General features: G+C 44.4%; 1 protein-coding gene across 2 annotated transcripts in view; it reads left to right on the top strand.

Annotated features, from left to right (window-relative positions):
• Positions 1-477: 477 nt before the first annotated feature.
• The window catches only part of LOC137369389 (trimeric intracellular cation channel type B-A-like), a 53,395-nt gene continuing 30,558 nt past the window's right edge, over positions 478-23,314 (top strand). For both annotated transcript variants that reach the window (XM_068030534.1, XM_068030535.1), the window contains exons 1-2: positions 478-893; positions 17,527-17,683. In XM_068030534.1, coding sequence (XP_067886635.1) covers positions 770-893; positions 17,527-17,683 — 281 coding nt within the window. In that variant the 5' untranslated portion in view covers positions 478-769. The remainder of the gene's footprint in view (positions 894-17,526; positions 17,684-23,314) is intronic.

Raw genomic sequence — 23,314 nt, 5'->3', positions numbered from 1 at the left:
AATCTAGGCTGACACTCCCTGTGCTGCACTGCCAGAGGTGCTGTCTTTCAGATTAGACACTAAACCAAGACCCTGTCTGCCCTCTCAGGTGGATGGAGAGGATTGCGTGGCACTATTTTGAAGAAGGGCAGGGAGTTCTCACTGGTGTCCTGGCCAATATCTATTTCTCAACCAACATCAGAAAAAAAATTATCACATTGTTGTTTGTGGGATCTTGCTGTGCACAAATTGGCTACCGTTCTTGCTACATTGCACCAGTGACCATACTTCTAAAAGCGCTTTTCGACGTCTGGCGGTCGTGAAAGGCACTATATAAATGCAAGACTTCTTTTTGCTTTATTAGCTCTCTCAGAGGCAGGATGGGCTGAATGGTCTCCCGCACGGTTTCACTGGAATCAGACAATTAATGGATGGATGGTACTGATGCTGAGTTGGCGGGTAGTCTGCGGCGCATGCGCAGTGCCGGCTCCGCACTTGCCGTGTGCGAGGCTCAGTGCGCGCGCCACTGCTCTCCATTTAAAACACCGAGAGAGAAAAAACACATTATTTCGGGTCACCGCCCGGCAGATGGTGGCTTCGCTTCAGCTAGGCTTTTTCCGTTTGATCGTCAGCGCAAGCTAGAGACATTCGACAACTTCTTGTGTAAACTCGGGGATTATCGCTGGTGGCACGACAGCGCCGCGACTGTGGCCTCTCTCTGTAGTTTCCTCACAACTGTGGAGTTTAAAAAATATATATATATATAAAAAAGGAGTGTCAGGAATTAAGAATGGACATCGTGTCGACGTTGGGGCTGACCAATTTCGTCATGCAGTTTTCCCGGATTTCCATGTACCCCTTCTTTGACATGGCTCACTACACCCTGTCTATCATGAAGCTGAAGGAGCAGCCAGGTGAGGGGGCGCGAGACGGCACAACGGACAGTCGCTTCCGCGCGCGATAGGGGGGCGGGGCAGTGCTGCTTTGATCAGCCGCTGGAGCTCCCACAGGTGGGAGAGAGCCGATGTGTGGGGGAGGGGGAGCTGCAGACACTAGGCAGAGAGCCGTTCGGGCCCGCGCGCGCGGGGCGGCTGGAGACCATTTTCAGTAAGGGGGCGCGGCTTTAGATGGCTACCTGGGCTCGTGTTTTGCAGTGACGCCACGTGTCCTCTGTGGCTCTCACCTGGCACTGGGTGTAAACAGGTTAGGGCGGGATCAGCGCCCCGGTGTAACTGTGCTTCTTTGTTGGGCTGAGGAGTGCACCCACAATTCTCTCTCAGAGGATCCTTTCTGGAGACAATAGTTGCTCCACCTTAAATATTTACCTGCAAACCTGCATTTCCCCTCTCTCTCCCCCACCTCCAACAAGTAGAGTAGGAAAACCAAGCGAGAGATGGGAAATTACCATGGATAAAGATCCAATGCACTTTGTTTACCTGATGGAGAGTTTTCTGTGCTGATCAATTCAGTACTGTTTAGTACCAAGTCCAACTATATGTATAGCAGAGCCACATTTGATGGGCAATTTTTGAATTATGCAGGGTCTTTTGGAGAGATGTGTTCTCCCCTTTTAGTCCCATGCATTTGTAATTTTTTTGATTCCTGGAAGAGATTAATATTTTCTGAAGACTAGTAATTAGTGGAAGCATGTACAAGTGCCTTGCCTTGTGTTATTTTTCAATATGGATGACCTGCGTTAACAGGTGGAGTGCAGTGGTTGGTCTTTGTTTAAAGATCTGTTATTGGGGAGGAGAGTAAACTAGTCACTGCATCACATACTTTTAGTTCCTAAAACAATTGTATTTGCTGTCCCTGCTTTCATATACTTTAATGTACAGGACTTTACTGGACTTGAGCTACTCACCAAGTATTAGGAAGTCTTAAAAGGAGTTTAAGGAAGTAATTACATTTTCACAAACATTAATAAACCACTGGAGCTTTGCTTTCATGATCATTATAGACATGCAATTGTGTTTGTATTTATACAGTACACATGTTATAAATTATATGTATTAATATATTTAATAAGATCTATTTTATTCTCTATTTGTCACTCGAGTATCAAATCTTTGTACGGCCAAGTCCTGTTTCTGTTAAATCTGTTATGAAGTATCAAGATGCAGATTTTAGATAAGCTACGAAAATCCATTCCAGCTGCATCACGTCATTGCCCACAGATCTTCTAACCAATATGTGTTTCTATAACTGGTAATCCAGTGCAGTACTGAGGGAGCGCTGCGCTGTCGGGATGCTGTCTTTTGGATGAGACATTAAACCGAGGTCCCATCTACTCTCTCAAGTGGACATAAGAGATCCCATGACATTATGTTGAAGAAGAGCAGAGGAGTTCTCCCCGCTGCCCTGACCAATATTTATCCCTTAGCCAACATCACAAAAAAACAGATTATCTGATCATTATCACATTGTTGCTTGTGGGAGCTTGCTGGGCACAAATTGGCTGTAGTGTTTCCTACATTACAATAGTGACTAAACTTCAAAAGTAGTTCACTGGCTGTAAAACATTTTGGAACATCCTGAGGTGAAAGGTGCTATATAAATGCCAGACTTTTTTTTCTTTTTAAACATATATTTAAAAATTAAAATGTACATTTGTACCAGTGAGGTTGTAGACATAGATGCTTATGCAATGTGCTGTGAGCAGAGTTGATGAAAAGTAATAGGGTTTTCCAGGACAATAATTTGTTTCATTTAATGGGAAAATTATGAGGGACTGTAATTTCAGATAAATTATAATAGCAACATAAAATTTCCTCTTGGGTCCTATTTCTATATTTTTCCCTTGACAGCACAGCATTCTTTCTTGTGCTATTGCATTTAGCCGCTTCATCCTTTGAAGTGTCAGTTTTTGTGCTTCCCTCTGCTTTTTATGGTGACCAAACCTTGCTTGCTGTGGATAATTATGGAATCATAGAATGCTTACAGCACAGAAGGAGGCCATTTGGCCTGTCAGTCCATGCCAGCTCTCTGTTAGAGCAACTCAGCTAGTCCCACTGCCCTGCCTTTTTCTTGTAGTCCTGCAATTTTTTTCTCCAGTTAATTATCCAATCCCCTTTTGAAAACTATGATTGAATCTGCCTCCACCACATTGTCAGGCAATGTCCAGATCCTAACCACTTCTTCATAAGGGAGTTTTTCATCATGCCGCCTTTCACCTTAAATCGCAATCCTCTGGTCTTGACCCTTCTGTCGATGGGAACAGCCTCTCCCTATCTACTCTTCGTAAATCTTTTCTGCACCTTCACATCCATCCTAAAGTGTGGTGCCCAGAATTTAAAAAAAAAAGAATTTGTTCATGACATGTGGGCATCACTGGCTAGGCCAGCATTTATTGCCCATCCCTAATTGCCATTGAGAAGGTGGTGATGAGCTGCCTTCTTAAACCGCTGCAGTCCATGTGGGGTAGGTACACCTACAGTGCTGTTGGGAAGGGAGTTCCAGGATTTTGACCCAGTGACAGTGAAGGAACACTGATATAGTTCCAAGTAAAGATGGTGTGTGGGTTGGAGGAGAACTTGCAGTTGGCGGTGTTCCCATGTGACTGCTGCCCTCGTCCTTCTAATTGGACACAATATTCCAGTTAAGGTTGAACCAGTGTCATATAAAAGTTCACCATAACATCTTTGCTTCTGTACTTGATGCCTTTATTTATAAACTATAGGATTCCATATGCCTTATTAGCCACTTTCTCAACCTGCCCTGCCACCTTCAGTAATTTGTGCACATATACCCCCAGGTCTCTATGCTCTTACACCCACTTTTAGAATTGCGTCCTTTACTTTACATTGCCTTTCCTTATTCTTCCTACCAAAATGTATTACTTCACACTTCTCTGCATTAAAATTCATTACCACATATCTGCCCATTCCATCAGCCTGTCAATGCCCTCTTGAAGTCTATCACTATCCTCCTCACAGTTCACAATATTTTCAAGTTTTGTGTCATCTGCAAATTTTGAAATCTTACCCAAGTCTAGGTCGTTAATTTATTTTATTTATTTAGAGATACAGCACTGAAACAGGCCCTTCGGCCCACTGAGTCTGTGCCGACCAAGAACCACCCATTTATACTAATCCTACATTAATCCCATATTCCTTACCACATCCCCACCATTCGCCTACCACCTACCTACACTAGGGGCAATTTACAATGACCAATTTACCTATCAACCTGCAAGTCTTTGGCTGTGGGAGGAAACCGGAGCACCCGGCGGAAACCCACGGGGTCACAGGGAGAACTTGCAAACTCCTCACAGGCAGTACCCAGAACTGAACCCGGGTCGCTGGAGCTGTGAGGCTGCAGTGCTAACCACTGTGCCGCCTAATGTAGATCAAGAAAAGCAGTGATGCTAATACTGATCCCTGGGGAGCCCCATTGCATACCTTTCTCTAGTCCAAAAAACAACATTCACCACTACTCTGTTTCTTGTCACTCAGCCAACTTTGTATCCCTGGTGGCACTGTCCCTTTTATTCTATGGGCTTCAGCTTTGCTGACAGGCCTGTTAATGTAGCACTTTACCAAATGCCTTTTGGGAGTCCACATATACCACGCCAACCACATTACCCTCATCAAAAATCAAATTAGTTAAACATGATTTGTCCTTAAAAAATCCATGCTGGCTTTCCTTAATTAATCCACATTTGCCCAAGCGTTAGTTAATTTTGTCCCGGGTTATCATTTCTAAAAGCTTTCCCACCACTGAGGTTAAAAATGACTAGCCTGCAGCTTCTGGGTGTATCTTTATACCCTTTTTTAAACATTTTAAAAATATTTTCAGTTCTCCAATCCTCTGGCCCAAGCCCTGTATCTAAGCAGGATTGGAAGATAATGGCCAGTGCTTTCCATAATTTCCACCCTTGCCTCAGTATTCTCAGATGCATCTATTCGGTCCTGGTGACTTGACTTTAAGTACAGCCAGCCTTTGTAATCCCTCCTCTTGAACAATTTATAGCCCATCAAACATCTCAACTGCCTCCTCTTTCACTATGACGTTAGCAGCGTTTTCTTCCTTGGTGGAGACACATGCAGAGTACAACATTTAGTACGACAGCCATGCCTTCTGCCTCCATGTGTAAATCCCATTTTTGGTTCCTAATTGGCCCTCCTACTTAAAGGCCTGCTACCTGACCGGGCCCGACGACATGTGTCGGGTTCGGGTCGGGTCGCACTTCCGGGTCTGGCATTCGGGCTCCGGTCAGGTCGGGCCAGATCGGACACACTGTATCACCACCTCAGGTAAGTGACTTTAATGTTAATTTACTTTTTGTTCTTTAAAGGTAGTTTTGTTACAGTTATTTTAAGCTTGTGCAGGTAAGGAACAAAGTGAAAAATGGAAGGTAGGTTAATTGATGGTCGGGTTGGGCGTGGGAAAAAATGGAAGGACTCGGGCCGGGCTCAGGGTCGGAAGGGGTTTTATTACCCTTTTGCTATTAATATGCCTATAGAAGACTTTTGGATTCCCTTTTTCATGTTAACTGCTCTTCTCATACTCCCTCTTTGCTGCTGTTATTCCGTTTTTCACGTCCCCTCTGAACTTTCTATATTCAGCCTAGTTCTCTCTCGTATTATCAACCTGACACCCTTTTTCTGCTTCATCTTGCTCTTTATCTCAAAGACAGGTTTAGATTGCATGTATGTAAATTAAAGCCTGGTTTGGGTATAAAATTAAACCCTGACCCAGGCCCACCCCGACAACAGCCAACCAGAACCTGACGCGGGCCGAGTCCTTTAATTTTTTTAATTGCCCGACCTGACCCCGACACGTGTAATCGGGTTTGGCCAGGTAGCCAGGCTTTACTGCAAAGTGCGGAGTCCGGACTGCACGTTTCCCGCCTTGACGTCCTGAATGTTCATTTGAAGATTACTTCCTGGAGCAAGGCAGTAATGTCCACGTCCAGCCCGAACCGACCTGAGCATGAATGCTGGACCCGGAAGAGAGACCCGAACCGACCCGACCCTGACACGTCGTCAGGTCTGGTCTGGTTCGGGTCAGGTAGCCACATTTTAATGTAAATGCACAAAACGTGGCGAACAAGGCTGGCAAACTATAAGCATATATAGCTGCGTGGGAACACAATGCAGCAGCTACAATGGAATTGTGGTCCAAAAACAATGTGGACTGGGCGCTTACCACCCAAGGATACAATGCATTCAGAAAAGACAGGGAAGGAAAAAAGGGGAGGCGGGATGGCAGTACCAATCGGGAAAGACACCACAGTGTTGGAAAAAGAGGATTCCCCTGAGGGGAATGCACCCAGCCAGAGCCGAGAAGCAAGAAAGGCACGATCATGCCACTGGAGGGTCCTGTCCAGGCGCTCAAACAGTGAGAGAGAGCGATAGACAGAGGAGCAAATCTGCAAGGAAATTACAGAGATACACAAGAACCGCAGAGTGGTGACATTGGGGGTCTCCAACTGCCCAAATATCAACCGGGATAATGTTAGAACAAAAGGAAAGGAGGGGGAGGAGTCTCCAAAATGCATTCAGGAGAATCTCCCTGAGCAGCACGATCCCGGTCCAACCAGGAAGGAGGCACCATTAGATCCTGCGCTGGGGAGCAAGGCAGGCCAAGGTTGCGTGAAGCCAATCAAGATGAGTGGTAGGATTCTGCCTTTCTCGATCTCAGATTGCCACATCTGATGTTGGGATACTGGCAAACTGGGGTGGTGGAAGCGGGATCTCCGCTTCATCTAACAAGGAAACTGGTATAGGCGCTTGACAGTCTTAGAGAAAGGCTGAAGCTAGTAGTTTGGGTAGTCTTTCCCTGTGTCAGCAGATGTACCTCTTGGGAGGGATGCCACGAGTAGCTTTGATACTCTGTTGGTGATGCATCGATTCCTTTAGAAATTCCTCAGCAAAGTGTATGGCTGTCCATGGGTTGTCAAGAGTGTCCACAATAGCCTGTCCTTCACTTCCTGAAATGTAAAGCCAATTTTGATGGTACAACAAAAATCCCTGGGGACTGGGCTCTGTTTCTTGTTTAGGGTATCATTTGCTGCAGTGAGATGGTGTGCAGGGTGGCCTCTAACAGCAACTGTTTACAATCTTCAGAATGTACTTTGGGCATGGCATAACTTTAAAGCTGATATTTGAAACAGGTCCAGTAGATTTGATACTAAGTTTCCTTGCATTTAATCTAATGCTTGTCCAGAGCCCTGCCTGCAGAGCTAGTAACCATTTTTGCAGGATTGTCAAATGTTATCCGAGTTGTGACATCAAGAAGGCCATTGTATACTTTGGGCTAGAATTCAATTATATGTTGGCTATTCAAGAAAATGAGCCATATGCAAGTTGTTAAGTAACAAAATAAGGTATTGATCTGCAGTGCTTTGGTCGTAAGATTGTTTTCCTTCATGTTGTAAGCTAAATTTAATTAAAATTTGTACATCATCTGAACAGTAGGGCTTCAGTAAAGCTACCCGGCACAAAAATTATTGGTACACACTTGTATCTTCCATCATGAGTTTTTTTGCAAGATGTTGACTGACGAGAAGGAAGATATGAAAGATTATCTTAAAGTGAGACAGGCTGAAAGCTTCTGAGTAGGAAAACGGAAGGACTTGTGGTCAGTTTTGCATGTTGAAATATTTATCATGTTTTATGACTGGCCTTGACTTGTTCTGTTTGTAACATATGAAGTATGTTTTAACTGATATTGTGGTTTGTCACTGGTATTTCTCAACTGAAATGTTAGCTTTACGGCAAAGTACATCTCCCTCCTCCCCCCACCCCAACCTGCAACTCATGTAAAAGTTCATCCTAACAGTTTGTACTCAGATTGAGTACTTGTGTGCTTAACTATTCTTACTTTTGCAAATTGGCTGAACATTCTGTCAGTTAACAGTTGCTTTTGTATACACTTAACAAATATTTGCCAACTTTTCCTGATTTGAAAGGGGGTGGTGGGAAGAAGGTTAACTGCAGTAAGCATGGTCTACTCTTTGTTAATTTGATATTGAGCAAGCACAGTGCTGCAACAAGACTATGCTAGTTACTGTCTCAATGTTTCTTCTGTACTGCAACTGCTTGCTTATTCTCTGACTCAATATTCCATCGTCTTCAAGAATTTCTGGGGCCGGGATTTCACATTGGGCGGACGGGAGCTGGCCACCGACTTAAAAGTTGGTGGCGAACCCGCTTCTACCTCGCCTGGGGATCCGACCCGCATTTTACAGGTCCCCACTTGAGGGAGGAAGTCCCGCCTCATTTAGTTACCGACCAACGAATAGGATGGAAATAGAGGGATACGGTCCCCAGAAGTGCAGAAGGTTTTAGTTTAGACAGGCATCAAGATCGACGCAGGCTTGGAGGGCCGAATGGCCTGTTCCTGTGCTGTACTTTTCTTTGACCAATCAGCGGGACGGCAGCTCTTCGTCCCAGCAGCGCCACCGGGACTGGTGGCCACTGTTGGGACTGCAGCCCAGCCAAAGACATGGCGCCGGGAAGACAGGTGGGTTTTGGTTGCCTCGCCGGGGGTAATCGGTCGGGCCCTGGCGAGGCACAGGTGGTCAGTTGGGGGGAAGGGTGGGCGTGTTGGGTGCTGGGGGTGGTTGGGGGAGCAGGGGTGGCCCTCCATCGGGCACCCTGTTAAGTGGCCACTTAAGGGCCTTGATTGGCCTGGGGCAGGTGGGCAGTTTTCCGCCCGTCCCCTCCCCCCCCCCCCTCCGCCCTACGTAAAGTGGGGTGGAGGCGGGAGCGGGTTGGGAATGCCTCCTGTGGTAGGAATATGGAACTAGTGCAGGATTAATATAAATGGGTGGTTGATGGTCGGCGCAGGCTCGGTGGGCCGAAGGGCCTGTTTCAGTGCTGTATCTCTAAACTAAACTTATCAGAACGGTGGAAATCATTACCTTCCTCATCCTTCCCTTCATGTTGCAATTTGCATGTTTCGAAAACACAAACTGTGGACTTTTAAAACCCAAGTTTGGTATTACTGTACTTAATTTACTTCATCTTTCTTTTCAGTTTCAGTGATTCCTGCACCATATACCTTGGGTTGTTGCCTAGATTTCACTTTTTAAAAAAAAATCTGTTAACTTGCTCTTTTGTCAAGTAAGCTACTGGTTTAACCAGAATGCCTAATTTGGTTTGCCTTTTCTTTTCCTTCTCTTATCCAAAAATATATAGTTGGATGTCTTCTGTATCAAGATCTTGTTATAGGTCAGAGCTCTAGGAATGGACAAGCATCTTCCACAGATCATAAACAACAATAACTTGCATTTTAAAAGCATCTTCAACAGAGGAAAAGCACCCTAAGATGTTTCACAGAGGCATAATCAAAAAATGGCCTCTCTCCAAAGAAGCTATTAGGAAGGTTGACCAAAGACTTGTCAAAGAGCTGGGTTTTGAAGAAGCCCCTAAAGAAGGAGAGAGGGGTGGAAAGGCATAGGGGTTTAAGGAAAGAGGTCCAGAGTATGGACTCCAGTTGGCTGAAGCATGACCACCAATGCAGGCCTGAAGGGAAGGGGGATGCTCAAGAAGCCAGAGATGCATGAACGGAGTGTTTGGGAGTGTCGTAAGACAGGAGGATATTTCAGAGATAAAGAAGAGTGGGGCCATTAAGATACTTAAACTCAAGGATGGGAATTTTAAATTTGAGGTTATGGGGAACTAGGAACCCATGTAAGTCAGAGGTGATGGATGAGTGGCAATTGGTATGGGATAGGCAAGGATATGGATACTGGAATTTTGAAAGATGGGAAGCTGGTCAGAAGGTTATTGGAATAGCAGAGCCCGGAGGTGGCAAAGGCATGAATGACGTTTTCAGCAGCAGATGCTCAAAGGCATATGCTCAAAGGCATATGTTATGGACCATTGAGTAGGTGGACTGTGTGATGGAGAGGATCTGGATTCAGAAGCTCAGCTTGGGCTCAGAAAGGGTGGTGAAGTTGCAAACAGTCTGGTTGAGCTTGCAGAGAGAATGTTTGCAGAGGGGAATGGAGTAGGTGACATGGGTATATAGGTTGTGGTGGTGCCACCAACCAAGGCTTCCTTTTCCCAGTATTCAGCTGGAGGAAATTGTGGCTCATCCAAGGTTGGATGTTGGACATTCAGTTTGACAACACAAAGCCAATGCAGACATTGATTAAGATAATGGAGATGTAGAGCCCATAGACCCTTTCTGTGGAAACTGACTCCATGGATAATATTGCCAGGGGGCAGCATGTAAATGAGGAAGAAAAAGTGAAGAATAGAAAATGGAAACATTGGATGGGAAAGGAAGCCATTGCTATGCTGTGGCTACAATCTGATAGGCTACAATTTCAGCTGAGGACTATTGGACTCTCATACTGCATTTAAATTCCATTTATTCTGGACTTGAATCCAACCACCAAATCTGTTTCTCTCTAATCTATTTGTGTGCATGTATATTCTCCAAGTACAGGACATGAGTTTTCTGTTGCAAACTACCGCTTTGAAACTTTGCCGTGATTATCAATACAGTCTTCCTGTATGATAGATATCCATGTTGTGTGTATATATATATATATGAAAGATAAAATTTACCACCTCTTGCAGAGAGGGGTTGCAAGTTGGATGCAGTTAAATGGTTCTTTGGTCCTGATGCACAACCAGGTTATAAAGCTTCCTGAAATTCTGCCGGAAAAGACTAACTTGTATACTGCAGAAACTTACAAGCTACCAAAGTGCCTGAAGAAGACCCACAAAAGTTTAACAGATTCACAAGTCAAAAATGCACAATCAGCGGAGCAGCCAATCCTCCTCTAATACAAGAGTTTTTGCTATTTTATTTATTCATTTTATTTAATTGGGCATAGGAAAATTACTTTGAATTATTTGACAAAACATGGCAATCTGGCTTCAACTGATTTTCTTGGGCAACAAGATGTTCATTAAAGCTCAATTGAGATGTTCAAAACTGTGCACAATACTCCAACTGTGGGTTTAACAATGTCTAATTATGTTTGATTCTGTATGCTGCCACCGTATGAGTCTAGCCAGAGAGCTTCTTAGACTAGTACTGGAACATTAATCTTTATTTCATAACTATATGCACTCCACACTAGCCTGTGTGGCTCCTTCAAAGGTCATGCTGTGTCTGTTCAACAAAAGTCCTGGTGTACAGAGCAGTTGTTATTACTACACTCCTGTACTGCAGTGATACCTGGACTGTGTATCAGTGACACATAAGAGCGCCAGAAAAATTCTATTGGCAATGCCTTCACCGCATCCTCTGGATTCAATGGAAGGACCATCGAACAAACACTAGTGTCCACCTTGAAGCCAGCTCCACAAGCATGCAGGCAAAACTCCTGCAAAAGCAACTTCGATGGACTGGACATTGTGTCCGGATGGCTGAAAACTGTTTCCCCTGCCAGGTCCTGTTTTCTCAACTCTCAAATGGCCAGCGTTCCGGGCAGGACGAAGAAAACGCTTCAAAGACACTCCTGGAGCTCTGTTTGAAGCACAGCAGCAGAGAAGGAAAGAAAAGGAAACCAATCCTGTACTCGGGATCCCACTACTTTGTGGGATGTCCTGCCCCATGTGCCCAAATATCTGCAGGTCGAGAATTGGCCTCTTCAGTCATCTGAAGACCCATGGCAGAAACTAGTGACCTTGAGTAGACGTCATCCTTGAATCGAGCTTGATGTGGTTGAGATTTTATTTTGGCACATTTTACTGAAATGCCCCACTTTTCTTTCTGCAATAAAAGCATTCTGCTCGATTTGCAGGGCATTGCTCGCGTTTGGGTACTTTTGGCGCCGCATTGCTGGCAGGGTTTAATGGCATCTTTTGCTCCTGTCTCCCCGCTCATGAACCTTTTTTTCCTGGTGCCTCTTTTTCAGTCATCTGGTGAAGAAACTGAACAGTTGCAGGAGGTTTCCTGAACCAAGGTCTTTCTTCACTTTGCAGAATTGCTTTGTTGTTCTTCCGGACCTCAGCTTGCCACACCAGCTGAATAGCTTTATCCAGGGAGAGGTCGTCTTTAGACTGAAAAAGATCTGATGTGGATTCATCAGCAACGCCCACAACAATACGATCTCTTATCAATTCTGCTTTAAGGTCTCTATGCTCACATCCCTCTGTAAGCCTGTGCAGGTCATTGATAAAAGCATCAACAGCTTTGCCCAGTTTCTGGACATTTGTTGAATTTTGCTCTTTCTGTTACTCCGCAAGTTGAATTAAAAATAAAAAGCTTTTAAAAGTTTGAATTTGGTAGATGTTTCATTAATACCTTGTTTTGCAATGATATCATCATCTATTATAGCCCCAATTGAATATCATAGTGTATTTACTTGCACTGTTTCAGACTTGCATTCTAACTGAGATGCAGTTCTGTATCTGAGAGTTTTTTTATCTCCTTAATACCCAGTTTTGAAATTGGGCCCCTCTTGATTTTTGAAACTCTGGCATTCCCAATTTTTGATCCATGTTTTATTTTATAAAGTTTTTTTCGAGTGTTCTACTTTCAGAAACTTTTTTTTCAGGCCAGCTTACTTCATTGGAGTGGAGCAGGCGCTTTCGAGTGTCCCCTGCTATTTTAATAAGCAGTTTTAGGGTTTTTTCCCTTTGCTTGAGCACTTCACTTTGTTTATTCAGCTGTTTGAGAGTTCCTTGCTGTTCTAATCGACTGTTCTAGGATCGACTGTTCTAGGATTTTCCCCTTTCTTTGAGAACTGTAGGTTATTTGCTTTTCTTCAGACTTGGCTGCGTAAATGGAGTGTCCCTGCTGTCCAGGGTTTTCCCACACGTTTTAGCAGTTCGTGTGCTTTTTGGAGTTTCCTACTTGTTATGGCCAGGCGAGGAGAGGGTCTCAGGCTCCCCTTTTGCCCCTTCTCTTGTTTGACCGCAACAGGGTTTATCATTTTTTTTTAACACCGTGGTTGAATTTACCACCTCTGAGTGTCTGCTCTTGTTCCTCTAACGTGATTGGTTCTTTTGCAATCAGAAGGTATGTTTATTACACTTAACACTGTAACACAATTTAAAATGCTAAAAATACGCTACACATTCTCATGAAAGTCACATGCACACAAATAGATCAGAGAGAAACAAATTTGGTGATTGGATTCAAGTCCAGAATAAATGGAATTTAAATGCAGTATGTGAGTCCAATAGTCCTCAGCTGAAATTGTAGTCTTGAAGTCCTCACTGGACCATATGCACGGTGGTTGGCTTGCTTTGCTCAGGGCCCCTGAAGGCAGAAGGGTGATGGTTGATTTTCCTCCCCCGGTTGCTGGCTGTAATGGTCTGTAGGCTTGGTGGTGGTGGGGGGGGGGAGGTTTGCAGCCGCAGTTGGATCTTCTCTCGATTATTTTCTGGGGGGGGTTACAGAGAGGGTGGGGTGGTGGTGAACCTGCTTCGTTGCTGGCTTTTCAGTTACTGCCTGTCTGCTGTCTGTGTCAAAGCTTACAGTTTCATGTGCAGTCACATGGCTGTATCAAACCCCTTTATTTTTAATGGAGTTTTTTCTGGAATCTTCTCTGAGATTCAAGGTACTACGTGCCTGAGGAGGTCCAGACACGCTTGGAAGGGATTGGCTCTTTCAAAGTCAATGGGTATACATGGCCCTGACGACCGTGTTGATAAAGCCATTCTAGGTAATTCAATCACTGAGAGCAAACCATTGTTCTGGCTGGGCTTGGGTAGACTTTTCATCTCCAGCTTAATCTCCTGGTGTTTCAAATGTAAATTACAGTGGCCATTTTGGCTGCCAGTTTTTCCAAACTTGTAGGACTTTTCCATTTAAAAGTTTAATGCAAGTGTCTAACCGATGAAATTAATATTTTCCATTTGGCATATAGGGTTTTCATGACACCCCTGTACCACGCAGAATGAAATGTGATGATGGGAGCATTTCATTAAAGGAGTGGAAAAGAAAAAAGGGGAAAACACACGTTAATTTTTCATTCACTCCCAAATTCACTCATGAAGCTTAGAATTGTTGCAGCTGGTTTTTCTCTGCAACGGTAATGCTGATTTAATTCCCTTTTTTTCTTGGAGTCTGTCTGGGATGGTTATATGTTGTCAAATGGGTTTAATGTTTCTTTAGTATCAATTTGTAATAACCTGGGGATGGGCATCTCAATAAACGTGGTTGTTGGGGAAGCTTGGGGTCTGCAAATTTTCATGATTGTCTAAGGAAAGTTTTCCTGTATGTACAAGCTTCAACCCCTCAACTGTTGTTTCTGCAACACATGGCTTTAACCATTCAGGTTCCAGTATCTTGACAATCTTTCTCCCTAAAGTGGTATTACGTAATACATTGGTTTTAAGCCCCTATGAGATGTCTGAAATTTCCTCTGGGCCCTTATTCTTGCTGATTTCTGAAGTGAATTCCTTGGATTTGATTAGCTTTGGGCTTGGGCCCTTATCATGGGGTTCTGCAGTGGGTAGATCTACCCTGACCTCCCTTTTAATGTTCTGGTGAGTCACACAAGTGCTGCTCACTTGAGGGCATTTTTGTTTTCCTTTTGTCTTTACTGTGGGGAGGGACGCTTTGCTAATCTCCCCCCATGCCCTCTGGGACATTTCTGCTTGCAGGTATCTGTCCAGCTTCCACTGCACTCCCCTGCAGCACTTCGACCAGGTGAGGCATTGTCTTCACTGTTTGTTTGGCTTTTTGGGAACTTTCCTTGTCCCTGCAGGTTTCTGTAAATGCTGTTCGCAGTCTTGATAGGGTGCTTCTTTGGCCTGTGTTTACATAGGAGGGTGAGGGGTCTAACTTTTCCAACATTTCAGGGTTGGCTAACCGGACAGTAGGGGGTTCTATTCAGGAAGCCTCCGGGCCCTTCTTTAACCTGTCTTCATTGTCCTTTTTGTCCCCTTCTTCCCTAACTGTGCTTGTCAGTCCCCCTTTGTTTTTGGCAGGGGTCCCATATAATCTACCAGCACTCTGCTGAGGGGTTCCCCAAAAGCCAGTACAGGAATTAGTGGTGCAGGTTTACTGCAGGTTGGGGCTTCCTCACAACCTGGCATGTGTGACAGGTTTTACAGAACTCCACCACATCTTTGTGGAGCTTTGGTCAGTCGCAATGCTGTCTTATGTGGGTTTTGGTTTTTTGTACACCAACATGTCCAGCCATTGGAAGCTCATGGGCCACTCTTAATATTTCTTCACAGTACCTCGGCAGCATCACTATCTGGTGAACCACTTTCCACTCTTTGTCCACAGGTCTGTGAGGAGGGCTCCATATCCTCATCACCTCATTCTTTACATTGTAGCGCTCAGGGACTCCCTCTGCTGCAGTTTCAATTTGGGTAGTCTGTGCAGACTTCTTTAATACTGGGTAGGCTTGCTGAGTCTCAACTAGGGAAGATTTGTTTAACCCATTCCTTGGGCCCTCTAACTTCCCAAAGAAGGTTTCAGACAACCAGACAGCATGATCATCTGTCTACAGCGCCAGTTCAGTCTCCACTGAGGGAGCTGGTTTGGCCATGGACCGAGTCATCACACATCCGGGAAAATGTCGGGGATGTTCTTCTGCAATTGTTCTGTTTCCCTGACCTCTTTCGGTCTCTCTAAAACTACTGAGGAAGCTGCCACCTTGGCCCCCCACCAGCTCGTTACAATCACAATGGTCATTGGTCCAGAAACTAGGTTACACTCCAGGTTATAGGGTTTTCATGACATGCTCTTCACCCTCGCGTTCAGCCCAAGTGAAGGATTGGGTTTTCTCCCTTTTTTGTTTCCTCTAGTCTGATGCCTTCAGAAACTTACTTTTAAGTCCTTCAAAGGCTTTTTACTGTGATTTCTTGACCATCGGCACTATAACTCACCCGATCAATGGAATTGATTTGGAGGCAGCCATGCTTCTGTTCTGTGGAGCTTCTCTCAGCCTCTTAAGGTCTGCAGTTTTTTTTTATTTCAGCTAGTTGCTTTAAATTTTCTCTCCTGGGTATAGGATGGTAGTTGCTTCAAACTTTTTCTTCTGGGTGTAGAATCTCACCGCTGATTACTATGTTCTATGTTTGGTTTTGTATGCTGCCACCATATTGAGTCTAGCCAGAGAGGTTCTTAGACTGTAGTATTTAAACATTAATCTCCATTTCATAATGACTGTATACACTCCACACTAGCTTGTGTGGCTCCTTCAAAAGCCACGCTGTATCTGTTCTCGAGTCTCTCCCACATGATCTCTTACATCATCATGCCAGGCGGTATTCTTTACACTCTCTCACGATTAACCCTTTCAGACCCTTATACTACAGATCAATGTCTAATAGTGTTACAACACAAGTATTTAATTGTAATAAATGTATGTATGCAACAGGGAAAGGCCTTTCTGTTACATGGGGAAGGGGAAGATCTTCAAGATAATCGTGTCTTAAAGGTGTTTCCCCTCCATATGGAGGATGAAAGCCTCTGTACAAGACAGGTAATCTCTGGAATTGACCAGAAATAATGCATCGTTTGTTTAATATAAAATATTTTCTGCTCAGCGTATGTACTGTTTTCACAGTTAAGTGAAAATTTAGTGATAGTAACTTTTTTAGGGATGTTTGAGGAGGAATAGGACTGTTTGATGGAAACTGAGTGGAATAAAAAACTGGGCAACTCTGTAGTAATATACAATTGTGTGAAGTGTGCATAGAGGTTATCGATCATCAAGACTGCTCACATTCTGAACCACTGACACTGATCTAAATGAAGAGGGGTATTGAACATTGTTTTGTGGTATATCTCATTTAGCTCTTGTGCTGAGCGGAAGTTTTCTCACCATACTAGTTAGAACAAAATGGGTTATTGAGCTTTTTTTTTTTTAGAAATCCTTTTAAATGGAAAAATTGTAACTGAAATTTCATATTTAAATATTAAGTTGAGTTTATTTTCAGTATTGGGAAAACTCATCTCATTACAATAAAGAGTAATAAAAGAGGGACTAATTATGGTTGGTTAACAGATGTTTTTTATTTAAGATTTGGTTTGTATTTATTATAATTATTGTATAGAAACCTCCTATTTTTGGTTGTAAGGGTCCTAAATAAAGTGAGCTTAAGTGGAGAGAATTGTCCAGAATATCTGTGACTAATCGGATTCAGGCCTCAAAGGTAGCTTGTGGGGAAATGTAAAACTTAACATTGATGTAATAATGTGCTCTTCAACGAAATGAGCTTGGGTACAAGGAACATTACTGAGACAGAGTGAGCTTTCTGCCAAATGTGACTATAGCTTACTTGATCTTGAAGCTTGGTATCAAAAATGAAAATTTTCCATTCAGTGACACAGGCATCATTTATCTTGACATCTCTTGCTCCAGTGAAAAACAGCTTATGAAGGCATTGAACCCCTATAGTAAATTGTAACCTCATTCGCCACGACAAACATCTACAATTCTATATTTATACATTTTTTTTTTGTGAAAATGTTAGAACTTTTCCAAATATTGCTGAGTTCTTTCTAGGCATTTGACAGCATATTAATTGCATTTCTTAGTGATCATGAGCATAGAAAATGATACAAGCTAGGTCAATAATTGATAACCGACTACCATGATTGTAATATGTTTATGCTTTGCTATTTAAGCTTTTCCTAAAAATATTGTTTCAATATTCCATGTTGCAGGAGCAGTAGATGTAGCACATCGAAGTCCAATTGCATGTTGGTTCAGTGGTATGCTTTGCTGCTTTGGTGGAGCAATTCTGGCATCTGTGCTTCTCGGTGAACCTCCCATTGAACCTTTCACAAACAACAGAAATATAATACTGGCTTCCGTAATCTGGTAAGTGTGGAAAATAAATATAATGACTTTTAGTGACTTTCAACGTTTAAAAATGGGGAGGCCATTTGGCCCATCTTGTCTGTGCCAGCTTTTTGCCAGAGTTGCCATTTAATCCCTAAAACCTGCCATTTTCCTTTATCATTTTGTTTTTCTTTTTGGGTATTTATCCATTTAAAAAAAAAAATATTATGAATTGTACATCCACAACTGTTTCTGATAGGGGTGTCACGACATGAAATGCCTTGTGTTTTCTAATTCTAATCTCTCCCTTCATTCCTTTGTTGGTAAACTTATGCCGTCTAGTTACCAACACCACAGACCAGTGCTAATAAGTTTTGATAGAGTAAAAACGCGAGCGCATTCACAATTGAGAGCACCTGTATCAGATTTCCTCTTGGCTTTCTGCATGCTGTGGTATTCTCTTTGTAAACCTCTTTGCCATCTCCATGGCCTTGACATTCTTACGAACTTATGGTGCCTAAATTATTCAAACTGCAGCCTAACTAATGACTTGTACAGGATTAGTATTGCTCTGTGCTTTGTGCTCTATACCCAGTATTTATAAATCCTAGGAACCCATATGCCTTTTTATTTACAGCTTTATTAATTTCACTTTAAAGGATTTGTGTAATTGAACCTTCAGGTTACACTGCTCTTCGACTCTGTATGTTTTACTATTTTAGAATATACTAGTTGTCGCCACAACAGACGTCAGGTGAGAAATTGGGATAGTTTGCACCCATTGGGCAGTAGGAGTGCCCTTAAAGCTCCCAAATTGCGTCTGCAGTGCATGCACACACTTGGGGCGAGTCAGGTGGACACCATATTTGTGAGGGCATTAGTGAGCATGCAGTAATGGCTGCCAGAAGTATGCAAAGCAGGCAGATCATGATGTCAATCAGGGTGCAATGTGGATTTGATCCCAAAGGTGCCATTTTGGAGCTCAAAGATCTAGTTAATGACCGCTTTTAACCTGTCACAGCTGAACACATGTTCAGCAGCAGGAAGCACCACCTAAGCCTCCACCAGCACTACATAAAGCGATCATCAGCTTCTTCAAGGTTAGTTACTGGTTGATTTTTTTCTGGCTGTTGCTTTGATTCTACAAGTGTTTGCTGCTTTCTATTGTTTTAAAGATGAAAAAGTCTACACAAGTGGTATGACAGGTGCTGACGGAGTTTTTGTGACTTCAAGGCTTCTGCACAAACTAGTTGTTACCAGACATGGTTACACTAGTAGGTATTCCCCTTGGAGAATGACTCGAGACCATGCAGAACAGGGAAAGCTGCTGGAAGTGGGAAGAGGGGGAGAAGGGCTTCCTGTTGAAAGCCCATCTGTCCAAGGTGTTCAGACAACAATTTCGCTTCCTGAACCTTAGAGAAGAACATTGTATGTGATTGCCTGCACTTCAGTAAGTTCACTGAAATCTACCACCTGCTGTAACTACAACTGCAAACTCAGAGCAGGGCAAGGACAGCATTGTCAGTGACTGTGAAGGTGACTGTGGTGATGAACTTTTATACATCTGACTCCTTACAGGCCGATGCTTGAGATAGTCATTTACAGCACAGGAAGAGGCCATTCGGCCCATCATGACCATGCCATCTCTCCACGGAACTATTCACATCAGTCCCACTCCTCTCTTGATCCCCATAGCCCTGCAAGTCCATTTCCTTCAAGTGGCCACCCAAATTCCTTATGAAGTCATTGATTGTCTCTTCCACTACGCTTGTGGGCAGTGAGTTCCAGGTCATTACCACCCACTTCGTAAAAATGTTCTTCCTTATATTCCCTCTGCATCTCTTGCCTAAAATCTTCATTCTGTGTACCCTAGTCCTTGTACTATTAGTTAACAGGAGCAGTTTTTCCTTGTCTAACTCCTCTAAGCCAGTAATAATCTTGTACATTTGTATTAAATTTCACCTCAATCTCTTTTTGTTCTAAGGAGAGCAACCCCAGCTTTTCCAACCTAACCTTGTTATTAAAATCCCTCATCCCTGGAATCATTCTAGTAAATCTCCTCTGCACTTTCTGAAGGGCCCTTCTTCTCTTCTTTGGCCTCCTTGTCCCAGGAGACACTGGGTAAGCGCCTGGAGGTGGTCAGTGGTTTGTGGAGCAGCGCCTGGAGTGGCTATAAAGGCCAATACTAGAGTGACAGACTCTTCCACAGGTGCTGCAGAAAAAATTGGTTGTCGGGGCTGTTTCACAGTTGGCTCTCCCCTTACACTTCTGTCTTTTTTCCTGCCAACTGCTAAGTCTCTTCGACTCGCCACACTTTAGCCCCGCCTTTATGGCTGCCCGCCAGCTCTGGCGATCGCTGGCAACTGACTTGTGATCAATGTTACAGGACTTCAAGTCGTGTTTGCAGACGTCTTTAAAGCGGAGACATGGACGGCCGGAAGGTCTGATACCAGTGGCGAGCTCGCTGTACGATGTGTCCTTGGGGATCCTGCCATCTTCCATGCGGCTCACATGGCCAAGCCACCTCAAGCGCCGCTGACTCAGTAGTGTGTATAAGCTGGGGATGTTGGCCGCCTCGAGGACTTCTGTGTTGGAGATACGGTCCTGCCACCTGATGCCAAGGATTCTCCGGAGGCAGCGAAGATGGAATGAATTGAGACGACGCTCTTGGCTGATATACGTTGCTACCGTTGAGCAAGGTACTGAGGACACAGGCTTGATACACTCGGACTTTTGTGTTCCGTGTCAGTGCACCATTTTCCCACACTCTCTTGGCCAGTCTGGACATAGCAGTGGAAGCCTTTCCCATGCGCTTGTTGATTTCTGCATCGAGAGACAGGTTACTGGTGATAGTTGAGCCTAGGTAGGTGAACACTTGAACCACTTCCAGAGCGTGGTCACCGGTATTGATGGATGGAGCATTTCTGATGTCCTGTCCCATGATGTTCGTTTTCTTGAGGCTGATGGTTAGGCCAAATTTGTTGCAGGCAGCCGCAAACCTGTCGATGAGACTCTGCAGACACTCTTCAGTGTGAGATGTTAATGCAGCATTGTCAGCAAAGAGGAGTTCCCTGATGAGGACTTTCCGTATTTTGGTCTTCGCTCTTAGGCGAGCAAGGTTGAACAACCTGCCATCTGATCTTGTGTGGAGGAAAATTCCTTCTTCTGAAGACTTGAACGCGTGTGAGAGCAGCAGGGAGAAGAAAATCCCTCATCCCTGGAATCATTCTAGTAAATCTCCTCTGCACTTTCTGAAGGGCCCTTACATCCTTCCTAAAGTGTGGTGATCAGAACTGGATGCAATACTGCAGTTGGAGCCTAACTAGAGCTTTATAAAGGTTCAGCATAACCTCCCTGTTTTTTTTTTTCCCTTTAGTGTTCTGTTTATAAAACCCAAGACCCCATATGCTTTACTGACCACTCTCAATGTTTCCTGCCACCTTCAAAGATCAATGTACATGCACCCCCAGGTCCCTCTGTTCCTGCACACTTTCGAACTGAATTTGCAACATCTCAGTTTGCTGTCCACTGTTTGGTAAGGCAGGTCACTGAGGCTCTTTACTCAATGACAGTTAACTGCATTTCATTCTCCCTTACCAGAGAGAAGCAAGTGGAGTGAACATGCAACTTCATGAGGATTGCAGGCTTCCCCATGGTGCAGGCTGCCATTGACTGTACGCGCATCATTTTATGGCGATTGTCAGCTCTGCCCTGTACCGTAACTCCGTAACTGAAAGTGATTCCACTCACTCAACGTCCAGCTGGTGTGCAACCATGGGCAGAGAATCATGCAGGTCAATGCCTGGTATCCTGGCAGTAGCCGTGGTGCCTTCATTCTGTTGCAGTCCACTGTATTTGAGGCACAATGGTGAACCAAAAGGTGGCTACTGGGGAACAATGGATATCCACTGATCACATGGCTGAAGACTCCAGTGCAGAACCCATACACACATGCACAGCATGCATACAATGAAAGCCTTGCTTCCGCACAAAATATGATCGAGAATGCCATTGGAGTGCTGAAACAATGTTTCCACTGCCTGGACCGTTCTGGAGGAGCCTTGCAGTACCTGGCAGAGCAGGTGTCAAGGTTCCTGCTGGTGTACTGTGGACCTTGCCATCATAATGGTACAGCCCTTGCAAGCAGCATGAGGAGGAGGAGAAGGAAGAGGAAGGGAGAAAGCAATCTAGACACACCTTTTCTGATTGGGCTGTCTGCGAAGAACTCATCCGAGTGTGCTACCAGTAACGGCAAACCCCAATTCCCCCTTCACCAACAGACCCACATCTTACCTTCTCTTTTACTGACCATCACAACTTTCGCTTGGCTGTAATACAAAAATAAAAGCCAACACGAAATAAACATTCCAGATCAAATTTATAAATTAAACCATGCCATGCTGCTTTCAAAAGTTAACTAATCACCTTTGTGCATTTTGTTAGTGCCTATCTTCAGTGTGCCTTTGCCTGTCCTAGTGCTGTTATGCAGTGCTACCCCAGTGGCTGCAGCATGGCTGGTGGAAGTTAGCTTACTTTAAGTGGAGGAGACTGCGTATGGCCTTGGAGGACGACCTCGAGCTCTACCTAAAGGCCCAACTGCAGACTGTATCAGCTCAGTATGAGCAGTCTGGGCAATGGCACTGGTGGAGTGGGTGGGAGGGCAAATGCTGTCTTCCTGAGAGGGGACAGCAGTTTGGTGCTCCTTGGAGCCACTGCTACTGTACCAAGTTGGCACCTCATTTAATACTAGTAATCTTTTGGAGGACATTGCTGTATTGTTGTGACACCCTGCAAGCCACTTTGCACACTGTAATTCGCAGCCAAGATGGCTGCAGTCTGAGCTTGCATTACAGCAAGTTAATGATGCATGACAGCTGTCTGAGCTTCCACTGCAGCACTCAGACTTTGGATGGCTGCTATTTGTGCTGCAATGGAAGTTGCTACATCAGTTATCTGATGCTCCATCATGGATGGGTGCATGAGTGTGTGAGCGGAATTGGCTACCACTTCAATGCTGGAAAGGACAGGCTCCCAGCATTGAGCAAAGCCTTGTGCCAACTTGGTGCTGGACTCCATGCTCTTGAAATTGACCGCAGCCTTTCCGGCTGTGTCTTTTGGTTGTGCATACCCAACGGTCGTCTTTTGTAGGCTGCCCCATTGAAGTCCTCATCAGAGTCCCCTGCAGCAGAACTTGTGTGCAACTTCACCCTCCAGTGAGCTGCCCCGGTACTAACCTTGCCCCCATTCTAGCTCCAGTCCGCTCGTGCTCGGTGCCTCACTGCATGCAGATCCTGCCTGTATGTTATCCTATAAATTATACACAGTGTCAGTATCTGACATGGTGGCTGAGAGTGTGAAATAGCTTGATGGTGCTCCTCCATTGCTTGGCCAAGTGGCAATTCTTGGGTATCTGAAAGGCAAAAGAGACAAGAGGAGGGGGTGGAAAGTGAGAGGTGCATGCTTACATCATCTGCAGCTTGTAAATCAGAAGTGAATGTGGGATGAGGGGGAGGTAGGACGTGAAAAGGAGGATTATATACGAGGATTCAATCATCAATGGTTTCAGTGCTGCCACAGTTTACGGCCTCAGCAGTGGGTATCCCAATAAAGGTTAGCACCCTCTCCTCCATGGGGGTCAGGGCATTCAGCCACACCTGTTCTCCTCTCATT

The sequence above is a fragment of the Heterodontus francisci genome, chromosome 4 (assembly GCF_036365525.1).
Source record: "Heterodontus francisci isolate sHetFra1 chromosome 4, sHetFra1.hap1, whole genome shotgun sequence".
In the NCBI taxonomy this organism is placed as follows: domain Eukaryota; kingdom Metazoa; phylum Chordata; class Chondrichthyes; order Heterodontiformes; family Heterodontidae; genus Heterodontus; species Heterodontus francisci.
This window is presented reverse-complemented; position numbering and strand designations above follow the sequence as displayed.